Source organism: Salvia hispanica, chromosome 2, assembly GCF_029641045.1.
Source record: "Salvia hispanica isolate PSC_SH4W2 chromosome 2, Shi_PSC_v1, whole genome shotgun sequence".
Taxonomy (NCBI): Eukaryota; Viridiplantae; Streptophyta; class Magnoliopsida; order Lamiales; family Lamiaceae; genus Salvia; species Salvia hispanica.
The window spans coordinates 7,958,995-7,971,381 of NC_142693.1; the positions used below are offsets into that span (position 1 = coordinate 7,958,995).

At 33.4% G+C, this 12,387-nt stretch overlaps 3 protein-coding genes across 3 annotated transcripts; 2 read left to right on the plus strand and 1 right to left on the minus strand.

The window, feature by feature from the left end:
- The first annotated feature begins 3,614 nt into the window (after positions 1 to 3,614).
- On the plus strand, positions 3,615 to 5,900 carry LOC125213683 (Chaperone DnaJ-domain superfamily protein). The gene is made up of 7 exons (XM_048114356.2): positions 3,615 to 3,940; positions 4,053 to 4,133; positions 4,469 to 4,506; positions 4,775 to 4,854; positions 5,102 to 5,185; positions 5,388 to 5,496; positions 5,576 to 5,900. The coding sequence occupies exons 1-7, from the start codon at positions 3,677 to 3,679 to the stop codon at positions 5,715 to 5,717; spliced, it is 798 nt and encodes a 265-aa protein (XP_047970313.1). The 5' UTR covers positions 3,615 to 3,676; the 3' UTR covers positions 5,718 to 5,900.
- Positions 5,901 to 6,291: 391 nt separating this feature from the next.
- On the plus strand, positions 6,292 to 9,124 carry LOC125200804 (increased DNA methylation 2). The gene is made up of 4 exons (XM_048098575.2): positions 6,292 to 6,424; positions 7,184 to 7,825; positions 7,911 to 8,150; positions 8,611 to 9,124. The coding sequence occupies exons 2-4, from the start codon at positions 7,201 to 7,203 to the stop codon at positions 8,859 to 8,861; spliced, it is 1,116 nt and encodes a 371-aa protein (XP_047954532.2). The 5' UTR covers positions 6,292 to 6,424; positions 7,184 to 7,200; the 3' UTR covers positions 8,862 to 9,124.
- An 82-nt stretch (positions 9,125 to 9,206) lies between these two features.
- LOC125200805 (signal peptidase complex subunit 3B-like) lies at positions 9,207 to 12,038 on the minus strand. The gene is made up of 6 exons (XM_048098577.2): positions 11,810 to 12,038; positions 11,664 to 11,711; positions 11,035 to 11,097; positions 10,508 to 10,561; positions 9,600 to 9,686; positions 9,207 to 9,519 (listed from the first exon to the last, which is right to left on the minus strand). Exons 1-6 carry the CDS (start codon positions 11,933 to 11,935, stop codon positions 9,394 to 9,396), a joined length of 504 nt encoding a protein of 167 aa, XP_047954534.1. The 5' UTR covers positions 11,936 to 12,038; the 3' UTR covers positions 9,207 to 9,393.
- Positions 12,039 to 12,387: the final 349 nt, after the last annotated feature.

A 12,387-nucleotide genomic window follows, 5' to 3' on the forward strand; every position in this document is an offset into this window, starting at 1 on the left:
ATAAAACAATAAATAACAACCTTAAAGCTTCATTTGTTAAATATTACTATGTGTATATCTTATTTTAAATGTATGTTTTGGTACATAAAGTATATGGTGCAAGGATCCTCTTATAATGCTATAAGCATTATAAGAGAAGTTTTATACAATATACATGTATAAAAGAGGATTTGTAGAGATATTTAAAAGAATGCTATTTTAAATGAAAAATTATACTACTAATTTATTTAAAACTATTTTTGTCTATGAATTTATACATTAACAATAGGCAATTTCATATTTAAATGTATTTCGTTTATGCATTTACTTACTATGTAAATGAAAAGGCAAAATATAATTAAGTGGAAAAGTGAAATGTTTTTTGGTTTTTATGATAAATCAGGGAGGTAAAGAGGTTTTGGAAAATGATCTAATAACGACTATGTGGCACAATTACATGCATTGTACAACAACAATAAGATGGCATTCGGTTGTCATAACTAATAATCATGAGACTATCCATCTAGGATTAAGTTGTGGGATTATTTTAGTTGGGGGAAGGGCTATGACTAATTATCATGAGACTATCCATCTAGGATTAAGTTGAGGGGGTGAATCTTATGAACCAAACATGATACATATTTAATCATGAGATTTAGTCTTGCCAACCGAATACCCCCTAAGAATATTCATGCACTGACCTATACTATAAACAAACCTAGCGAACTAACATTTCTGCAGCGCAGCCTCTTTAGCTTTCAGCTTCGCCTTTGGATCGGATCTGAAGGAGAACTAGTTTTCTAGAGTTAAATAGTGAATTTTTATTAAAAGCGGAAGAATGATGGTTGATTGTATAGGAAAATGGAGAATTTTGTTGAAAAATCGGTTATTTTGTGTAGTAGAAGAAGTATGGTTTGAAGGGGACGGAGGTGAAGATAGAGACACATAGGTTAAGCATGGGATCAAATGAAAATTCTAAATATTGTATAAACTCAAAAACTATGATCTGGATAATTGAAAAATGTCAACAGATCACAAAAAAACATCAACAGGAAAATGTCAACAGAATTCAACGGTAGTCAATGATTGATGTTGTGCTGATATTGTGTTGATACTCTATTGACATTAAAATTTTGAAATTTTACGTTGTGTGTTGATACTCTGTTGACATTAAAATTTTGAAATTTTACGTTGTGTTGATACTCTGTTGACATTAAAATTTTGAAATTTTACGATGTGTTGATATTGTATTGAAATTGTGTTGAAGCTGTGTTTAGGAGTTTTGAGTTTGTACAGTATATAAGTTTGCATTTTATCACTACCCCATAAGATTAACCCGATAGTGGTGGTATATATTCCCAAGCTAAATTAGTCATTTCTTTATTTGAGTCATTTCTTTTCTAGCAAGAGTTCTAAATCACCAAGCTAAGTGAGTCATTTTTTGTAGTCAATCTCTTTTTCCTCTTACTTTTTTCAGCTTTATTTATTTTATCTATTTTACTTTATTCGTTCTATTTAACTATCGAAACTTTATTTGCTTATACTCAAGCCAAAAAGTATGTCTTGTTTTGTGAGGACGGAATAATACTTTCTATTGTACGGAGTAAGATTTAAATTGTAAAATATGCAATAAATTTCTCTGACACTTTCACATTTACACATTAATTTTTTTAGAAAAATGTTTTGGAGACATAATATCTAACACATAATGAGGTTAAAGTAGTAATTATGCATTATATTTTATTTTTAATTAAAATTATTGTGTGTCTATATACTCCATTGCCCTTGCATTTATGATTATCTATATATATGAGTATTAATTAAGATCTCAATGCTTAATTACACAAGATATAAATGGAAGTAGTTGGGACCTACTTTCAATTTTACCACTCTTGAGTCTTAACTCTTTTTTAAAAAATTCACTTGGACGCTTGAAAATATGAAAAATGAAAGAAAAGAAGGATAAGGAAAAATTTATCACTTTGACCATTCTTTTTTTCGTTAATTAATAATGAAAAACTAATAAACTGATAATTTAAAATTTACTAAATTTTTGAATGTTTATGTAATTTTATAAAATAGTAGTATTAAATTTAAAACTATGTTCACCATATCCATCAACTAAATTAACGTATTCTTTTAAAAATTTATTCACAATTTATTCTTTCTTTATCTCATTAATTTTTTCATTAATTTTTGGTATGTTATGTTGAATCTCAATAAAGAGTACTCCAATAACAGTTATTTAAATATTTTAAATCAGTTATTTAAAATTTATCATGTGTTTTTAACTCAATTATTTAATATTTTAAATATTATTTAATATTTTCTGTTTTTCTTTTTATGATATTAGATAAACTTTGCAAGATTAAAAATTTGCTTGTTCATACTAATTAAGTTTATGATTTTGATTTTAATTCATTACTTTTTAAAATTGCAATATAACTAAATCCTTTGGTATTGTAACGTTGCATCAAAACTCCGACAAAAAGTTACATATTCTTAACTAATCTATTTAGCATTTTAAAGTCATATAATTAATATTTTCTCCTTTTTTCTAAAATATTAGTAGAATTTTAAGGCTTGATTCACTATTTCATTGAGTATACTAAATTTGATATATGACATATAAATACTAATTGAGTTTACTGTTTTATTTTAAGAATATCGTAAGATTAATTTCACTTTTAAAATTTTTAACAATTTTTAATTTAAAAGTTATAATCAATTTCCAATGTATACCGTGCTTTTTTACATTCTTAAATCTAACTCCAATATCTCAAACTCAAATTTAAAAGAAAAACTACAATCATTCTAGAATAAATCACAAAACCCTATATAAATCAGACTATAACTCCTCCAATGCATAATGTGTTTTTGCACATTCATAATTTTAATTTCTCATAATAATAACTAAAATAGTATAAAGAATTGTAAAAAATTTACAAGTTTTATCATCGTTGAATTAAAAGGAATATAAAAAGTTTGAAAATGCCAAAAAGATAGAATTATTAAGTTTATTTGAATTTAATATGAAGAAAAATTGTAATAATATATTATAGATTATGATTAATAAGAAAATTATAAAAAGAAACTCTATGGAGTATTAAAACTATTTCATATTTGTTTATTGAAAATTACCTTATAAATTTGGTATTGATAAATAAAATTTAAATTTAATATTAAATTTTTTGACAGAAAACTTTTTATTGAAAGAAAACGTTTTGCGTTCAAAAATTGATAACGCATTTATTTTATACACAAGTTAAAATTATTAATATTAGATAAGTAAATATTTTTTTTAATATTCCAATCTTGTCGTATGTATATATCCAAAGAAGTGTATTGATATGTGTTAAGAATTTTATATCATGTGAAACAATCATAATCTAATGGTTTAAATTTACTTAATATAGCATTAGGGTAAATTAGTCATGATATAAAATATAACTATGTCAAAGTGACATAGGGGTATTATATCATGGAGACATTATGTCTCTAAATCACTACTCATTTTTTAATTTGCTATCTACGCAATTTATTTATATATTTATTTCATTCTTTGTGTGATATTGATTTGCGAAGAAAAACACTTGAGTTAAAAAAAGTATATAAATAAAAAGAAAAGTAGAAAAATAGTGATGACTAATGACCATTCGTTCGTTGCAACTGAAATTTGTGGTTGGTTGTACCAATTATGGACGCAATTTCCGTCTGCAATCGGAATCCAGTTTCTCTCTCACACCTCTCTTCCTTCTCTGCTTTCAACTACACTAACTCTCCCCTCTTTCGCCTCAAACTCTCTCCTTCTTCTTCATCTACACTGCGCTGCAGTTATAATGGCGGCAAAATTGGCGATGCGAATGATGATGAGCCGCTCACCCTTTCTCGGGCCTATGGCGTGCTCGGACTCACCCCTCAGTGCTCCTCCGCACAAATCAAAGCTGCTTTTCGAGTCAAAGTAATCATCTCCTCTTTTTCTCCATTTCCGTGATTTGCTTTTGTAATTGAGGTTCGACAATTTTGTGCCTTTTCTCGATTTTCTTTCTCACTCGGTAATGTGAAAATTGCAGGTGAAGCAGTTTCATCCGGATGTGATGGGAGATGCTCAAGCATCGGATACGATGATTCGCCTTGTGATTCAAGCATACGAGGTCATTGATTAGTATTTTGTTTCGTATTTTCATCATTTGAGTTTATGCAGATGATTTCGTAGTATCTGATTGATTTGAGAATAAAATTGACGATGCATTTTTAGGGCATTTATTGGCTTGAAATGGCTCTTGTAAAATAATCGATGTGAGGATTTCAATTTATGTTTGAGCTTGAGCTGTTCTGTACACTAATATACACCTACACAGCTACACTTATGCTTTCTTCAATCAGCAAAATGGAGCCTGCATTTTTCAGTTCCTACTGTTCATTTTTAGGCCTTCTGCTGCATATGTGGCACTCTCTCCTAACCAACATAATTTGCTATATCAAACAGATTTTATCCAACTACAGCAAATCAGAAATTATTGAAAGGTAAAGGGCACACTCTAATGCTTCTCCTTCTTTTGCATTAGATTAGATCATTAGGTGATGGTGTGACTTTGTTCTACACAATTATAGGAACAAGAGACTTCAGTTTACCATACTCTCTAGTGTATGTTATGGTGACACATCGTGTATCCGTAGTTCGATAAGAATGTTGCATGGTCATTTATCACATAAGGTTGTTGGTTATGAATCTTATGATATATGCCATAATCTCTTATGCTCGGTTGATCCACCCAACACTTCACATCTGCAGGGAATGTATGGATCCGTTTGACCAACCAGAGTGTGAGGCGTATGATGTCTTTATCAATGAGGTTCTTTGCATGGGGAAAAGTACAAACTCTTTGATTGTTTCTTATTGATCCAAAATTATACTAGTAGTATTGAGGATATGGGATGTAAAATGTCTAAAACTCCACCTGTGTAAAGGACTGAAATGCATATGATTTTTGGAAAAATGTCACTTATATAGTGAATCCTTGTAACAAAGAGTCCTTGTTAGCGAAACAATCCATATGATGATTTAGCAATAGCATGAAGAATTGGTTCCTTAAATTCACTCTCATTTCAAAATATGCAGGTTGTCCATATTCATGTGTAAGTACAGCCCCACATGCTTTTAGAATTTCTTCAGAAACAGGGACTGCACGTGCAACATCTCAAGGTTGGTTTGCCACCTTTACTTTTGGACCAGTATAACACTTTTGGTCGAACTTTATTCACGGACGAGAGAATGTGATAAGAGTAGGAAAGGAAAAGCAACTACAGAATGGAACTATCGTATTATTCTCAATTTGAGTGTGATCTATATATGAGGTAGGACTATAAGATTCAGTGGATTTTTGCTGATAGAGTTTGTTTGTCAGGGCATGCTGGAGACTATCAAGTTCAACGTGCAGTCGGTCAGTGTCCAAGGAGTTGTATGCATTATGTCACTCCATCACAGAGAATTATTCTAGAGGAGCTTCTTGACAGGTATATATTGCCTATATGGGTTAACCTGAATTATTCTTCTTTGTGAAAATTAGTCATTCTTTAATGCGAATTCTTGCAGCATCCTCAACATGCCATATGATACATCAGCGGAGGCTGAGTTCCTTTACTCTCTCATTGTTAAAGCCCGATACGAGAATAATCGATATCAAAGTCCTAAGAAGAATCCCAAGGTCTCAAGCAAGCATGTAGATTGGCTCTAAACATAGCTCAATGGCTAGATTAAGAAATCCAATGAATGTCACTGTTGGTTTTTAGCAGATGTGAATTCATATAATTATATAAACAGTTGTTGTTTACTTTTTTGGGCACTGTACAGATTCTACTTAACCTTCATGTATCAATGTACCTATTTTGAATAAAATTTAATTCCAATATTATAATTATATCTTTATTATGAAAACAAGTGTTAGTAAAAACGTGTTTTTGTTTGACTTAGATGAGAGGAACAATTAAATTTGAACTCCAAATCCCTCTTCTCATAAAAGTAGAGTACTATAAAACGAGAAATTGCTCTGATTGATGGGCTTCAATGGACAGTAAAAATGTGTTTTTACTCTTACTTTACCTATAAAAAATTACAGTACTTATTTTAATTTATAAGAATAATATAGCAATTTAAAAGATCAACAATTTTCACTATTTTACATAACACATTTTATGTCCAATAATATTGAATTAATTATTCGACACGTGGCAGTTGACACAACATTTTTCACGAGAGATTCGGTGACGGGGCAGTAAAGTTGCAGCCGTGGCACTGCATGACTAAATTGATGCTCTGCTCTACTTCTCTTTTCTTCTTCATTTCAACACTCACTAACTCACTCACTCACTCTTTCCCCCTTTCTCTCTCTACGAGGACATCAATTTCCAGCTTAATTTGGGCGGAATCAATCTCACCTGACTGGTAACGATTCTCTTCCTTCTTCATCTTCACACTTACTCGATTAACAATTCTCTTAGTTTTGTGCTTTTCATTCCAACCTACCTAAAATCTAATTACGTAACAATATTGCCTAATTTATATCTAAAATAATCATAAGGTAAATGAAGATTAGTCTGCGAATTTCATGAGTTGCGATTGCTGCTAATGTTTTTGTAATTTACTTTTATCTTCGAGTTTCATGAATTGCCCCCCAGATTCATCTATTTTTAATTTTGAAAAGTGAGATGAAATCATGTAGTATTGTGTTAGGTGTAGATTAGGAATTGGAAGGTGGAAGAAAAGCAAATTCCTCCTCCTGAGCTCTAGTTCCCTCAACTCATCTCTATAAATTGTACTGATAATAAATTCTGGTTACTTGCAAGGTAGAAATATTCCAAGAGACTAATTCAGTGTGTTTGCACTTATACCTAACTTCGTAATATCATGTAGAAAATGATCCATTTTGTTTCATCAACACTGTTGCGTTATATGGTACTATGATAATGGATCTTGTTTGTCAATGCTAAATATATTACTTGTTGAGTCTTATCTCTACTGAGTCACTATTTCAAACTCAAATGGTAGACTACTGAGGTTAGCACAATTTTCACAATTTTTTGGGCATCTCTACAAGTTCCATTTAGGATAAATTTCCTTAAATACACAGATTATGGCGTATATAGTTCTTTTTGGTTTATTATTGCATCTAATTAGTGAAACCGAGATATCCAATTTCTGCAGGTTGAGAAATAGAAAGTATGCCTTATATTTTGCTGACAGATGATCAGCATTTTCTTCTATACCTGGTCATGGGAGCCTATTTTGCCCCGGATCTCAAGGGAGGAAATCCCCAAAAGTCTGCTTTGCAAAGGCATGCTGAAGGCCTCGAACAATACCTTGCAAATGACTTAGCAGGCTCACAGATAAACACTAGAGTAATGGAGAATGTGTATTACTATGTGCTGAGAAAAGCTGACCCATCCGTTGTTGTTAAGCAGTCTATGCTGCTTCAGTATATTCATGGTAGTGTTCCGGCTGTAGTGGAAGGTTCTGAGACATACCCTCAGTTTGACGATCTCTTTCCTCCCATGCTGCACCACCGATCTCACAGTAGAGATCAACATGGCACCATTGATAACATTGTCTTCGTAAGCAACCCCAAAATGAATTACCTAGAGCCATGTGATCTCGAAAGATTTAAGAGGCTCACTGGGTTAGAAGATTTCCATCTGGATTTGGAGAGTCTAGTTCCACACGAAACAGTGGATGACAGGGCTTTATGTAATAACAAAGTGCAAGAGACATCAGAGATAGATGGTACAATGCCAAGCGACAATGGTAAACATCTGGATTGCATTCCGGGCACTGAGACAAGTCCTGATGGTAATGAACCATCTGTTTCTACAATGCATTTTAGCTATTCTTCTTATGATGTTTAATACTTACCTCGTGGCATGCGGTTTCACAGTGCTATCGCAAGTCAAGGCTAGTTCTGGGGAAGAAATCGATCAGGGAATGTTATTCCTTCCTTCATGCCCTACTAAGGAAGAATGGAGCAACCTTGTTTCTTCAACTAACGGTGGTTTTGCTGTTACTGGAAGTGCTGCAAGAGGCCATCTCGGACCAGTTCTAGGACTTATCGACATTGGGGAAGCAGAGGACTCCTATCTGTTTCGTGTTTCTCTTCCCGGAGTAAAAAGGGATGCAAGTAAGTTCCAGTTCTAAGGATCCATGACATTACATTCCTGGCATAATTTGAGCATTCATAGTTAAATATATGTAGCGATCAGGTAAATTATTTAAGAAAAGCCTATTCTATCTATACATGTAAGTTTTCTGTTTGGACATGTTAAATCTCTTAAATCTTGTCCCACCTCGACTTAGTGATAATCCTATCTAATCTATATAAGTGTGGATAACCCTCCCCCCTTATAAGGCTTTAAATTGTCTGTTTGGTCATGTTAAATCTTTTAAATCTTGTCCCACATCGACTTGGTGGGATGAGTGACCATTTCTAATAGGTCATTTTAATGTGGAAAAAGCTTGTTTTAACCTTGCTTCTTTCCCTTTGCTAATCGTCATGTTCAATTTTAGTGACAGGATTTGTTTCTCCACACTCCTGTCATGTTTAGCTTTAGTAACATGAAACCTAACACGATACATTGCAGAGGACTTTAGCTGTGAAGTTGAGAGTGATGGCACGGTGATCATAAAAGGAGTGACAGTGACCGGTGAAAGAACAGTGGAGAAATGGTCTCAAGTATTTGAGATGCGAAGTCAGAATCTTTGCCCGCCTGGCCCCTTCTGCATCTCTTTCAAGCTGCCTGGCCCAGTTGACCCTCAGCAATTCCACGGGACTTTTGCCACAGACGGGATTCTTGAGGGGATAGCACTGAAAGCACTGAGATACACTACCTAGATTGACTTGTGTCTTCTCTCCTCATCACTAGCTTCCGTATATATGACTTGTGGATTGCCATTTTAGGAAGCCATCATTTCGCAGTCTTGGATCAATGTTTTATGCCCCTACCCTAACCCATATCTTACTACAGCTTAGTAGTGTTGGACAATCCTTGCTTGAATCTTATGTGACTGTGTCTGCATTTCTTTTAGTTGTGGGGATTTCATATTCTAATGTACTGAAAACGGCAATTAGTACAGTTGCATCCCCAAATTCTCTTATTTTTCTTGGTATGCGATTCGTTTTCAAAGATCACGTATAGTGCTTGTGAGATGCAGTCAAACTAGCAAGTGCAAAGATACATTACATAATGTTGAACTATAACCTTGCAAACTAAGAATAAGTGTCTAATTATGTAGCATACATAATATTTTTATATATTTTTTTTGGTAAAACAACAGCATATCTCTTTGGTTTTTCTTCCAAATCTAAAATAGACGCAATCATCTATCGAGCTAGTAAGCCAAGCTGCAGATGCGCCATTACTTGCCTACCTATATGCTTGTGGCAACCGATAACCGCTCATCACTATTTTGTCAGCAAACATTTTGCCCGTCTTCGGCATCACATGCCAATGCAATGTTAAGTTAAACTCTTTGCCCCGCAGATTGCTCCCCTGCGAACAAGTGAAATTTCTAAATATTACGGATAGAGTAGTACCAAACAAGAAAAACCACCATATAAATCATCACTCACTTGATCAACGAACCGATATTTGTTAGATGTATGGATCCAAAACTTTGCATTCTCTCTGGAAGGTATTATACCATCCCATAGGGAGATCTGTCATAGTACATTCAAATTCATTAGCAAAGCACATCAAGAAAGATTTTAAATAAGGAACATATGAAACACTTGATTGTCAATAAAGAATAACATAACCAAGTATACTAACTTCAAGATTTCATATGGAACTCAATACTGGTCATAAAATCTAGCTCGTACAGATTATGGTCAATGAGAAATTTAGATAGTAGATTGATCTGGATGCAATTCATTAAAGAACGGCAATATGTGTTATTGAAATGGTAAAGAGTTTAAATGACTCCCATGACCTAGATGGAGAACTACTTCCCATGTATTTGGATCAATCTCTAATGTAGAAAGGGCATATGTTAACTTCTATAAGCAAAAGAAAAAGGAACCGTGCTCAGATTCAACTTCAGTTATTTTGTGAGTATATCAGAACTTCAATAAAAAAAAGGAACTAAATATGGCCGAGGTCTTGAGGAGTTCATGCATCGATAGAAAGAAGCACGTGTTCATCATAATCACTATGTGTAGCACATCACATATACAACCAACCACATTTGGTTTTTGGTTGGGAAAAAGGATAAGCTGCAAAAGTTTTGTATGGAGAAGCTACTTTTGGAAAATTAAACCATAGACTAACATTAGGAAAAAGAAACAATACATCAAATTAACAGTGACATAAGCACATCCACTTTAACAAGAATTGGATGACAGCTGGATACTAGAGAATTCTACTGAACGCCATAAATATAATTGTGTAAAAATACTCAGGTGAAAGGCACACATGATCTACCAATACCATGGGCAAATAATGAAAATATGTGTATAGCTGGATTTATGGATCCACAAACCTGGTTAAGTGCATTTTTGGGGGTTCCATACTCCGCAGCAAGAAATACAAACACCTGCAAAATATTTGAAGATTAAGTAGTGGAAACTTATTTTGCTACTCCTTTTGATTCTTAAACCCTGACAATAAATAGGAGGTGCAAAGTAAACACCTTTTCAACACCAGTTCAATTCAAAATTACATACAGTGGCATGATCATTCAGATAGATTCTAGATTAGTTGCATTTTCATAGTAAACATCTTTGGATAATCATAACACAACTGTTCTCATGATGTTCCATTTTTGTGCCACTGAAAACTGAGTTGACCACATATATTATTATGCTTGCAATCTGAATTACGAGACAATGAGACAAAAAATATGAATACCAACACAACATCAGAGGACAATATGACGAAAAGCAAACAAGTTCAACGATAAAAGAGTTCAAAAAGACCTCTTCTGGACACTAAAAAACACCAAGATCATAGCATACACAGAAGACACTACAGTAATGTAGAGACAACTGTGTGATCATGCTAACATACCTGCTTTGTGTTCCACGTGAACAATGACTCTAAATTTGCTGATATATTCAGTGACAGGCTAACCTGCATAATTTAAAAACTCATTGGACAATTATGTATGAACTTCCATCCAGAATCACTTTCGCTTTGTTGCTTCACAAAATCGAAAAATCAGATGCCCACAACTTTGTGTGTAAGACTGTAAGTTGAAATTAATTGTGATATTTAGTGCATCAATAATAAGGGCACAAACTTTGAAATTGGTCATGTGTTTGCTATGCCAATTGAGAACACAGGCAACAAATCCCCTACAGTAGATAGGAAAAGAATTGAAAATGGAAAAAAAAAAATTAAAGAGGAAATCTAAGAGAGACAACAAAAGATAAAAAAAATAAAATTCAATTCCCTTTGGTTGAAGCTCAAAGAAAGGAAGGCTGGCTTCAAGGCTGTTTTCTGAGAAGCAGCGAGATAGATAATTTTAATTCATTCTAATACTCTGAGAAGTTCAGTTCAGTTCATAATCACATAAATAACAAACGATGCATTCTATTGCAATTTACATAAAGAAATTCAAAAATCCATCAAAGTTGCAGAAATAGCAGGCAAAATTAGCACAGCACATCAAACAGAAGGAGAGAAAATGGAATTACCTCATCATCGCCAGCAGATTTCTTCTGAAACCAATTGATATTCACGACCTAAAAATCCAGAAAAATCAAATATCAAAACAGTTAAATTAGCTTAGCAGACGCAATAGTGAATATAGGAGTGCTCGGTAAATATACAGCGAGCGCACTTGGACTTGGGCGTTCGGAGACAGAGAATTGAAGTTGTCGGAGACGGAGGCTATGGCGCACATTAGCGCGAGGAGGGTGATAGCGAACGTTAGCAAAACATTGGCTCTCTGCGCAAAAGAGTGCATTGTTTCTGTTTCTGTTGCTTCTCAAAATCAACACTATAACTAAAACTAAAACTCGCTCTATAAATTAGGGTTTGCTAATGCAGACGACTCCGTGTACTGAATTCGGTAAATTTAGACATTTCTCTCGAGAAATATAAAATTGCATTTATTTTTAATGAGTTAAATGAAAAAAAAAATAAAAATCGTAAATGATACTCCCTCCGTCCCCGATTAAGAGTCACACTTTTCTATTTCGGTCCGTCCCCAATTAAGAGTCACACTTCATTTTTACCATAAATAGTAAGTAAGACACACATTCCACTAACTCAATTCACTCACATTTTATTATAAAACCAATATATAAAATGGGTACTACATTCCACTAACTTTTTCAACCAACTTTTCTTTACTTTTCTTAAAATCTGTGTCTGGTCAAAGTGTGATTCCAAATCGGGGATGAAGAGAGTAGAATT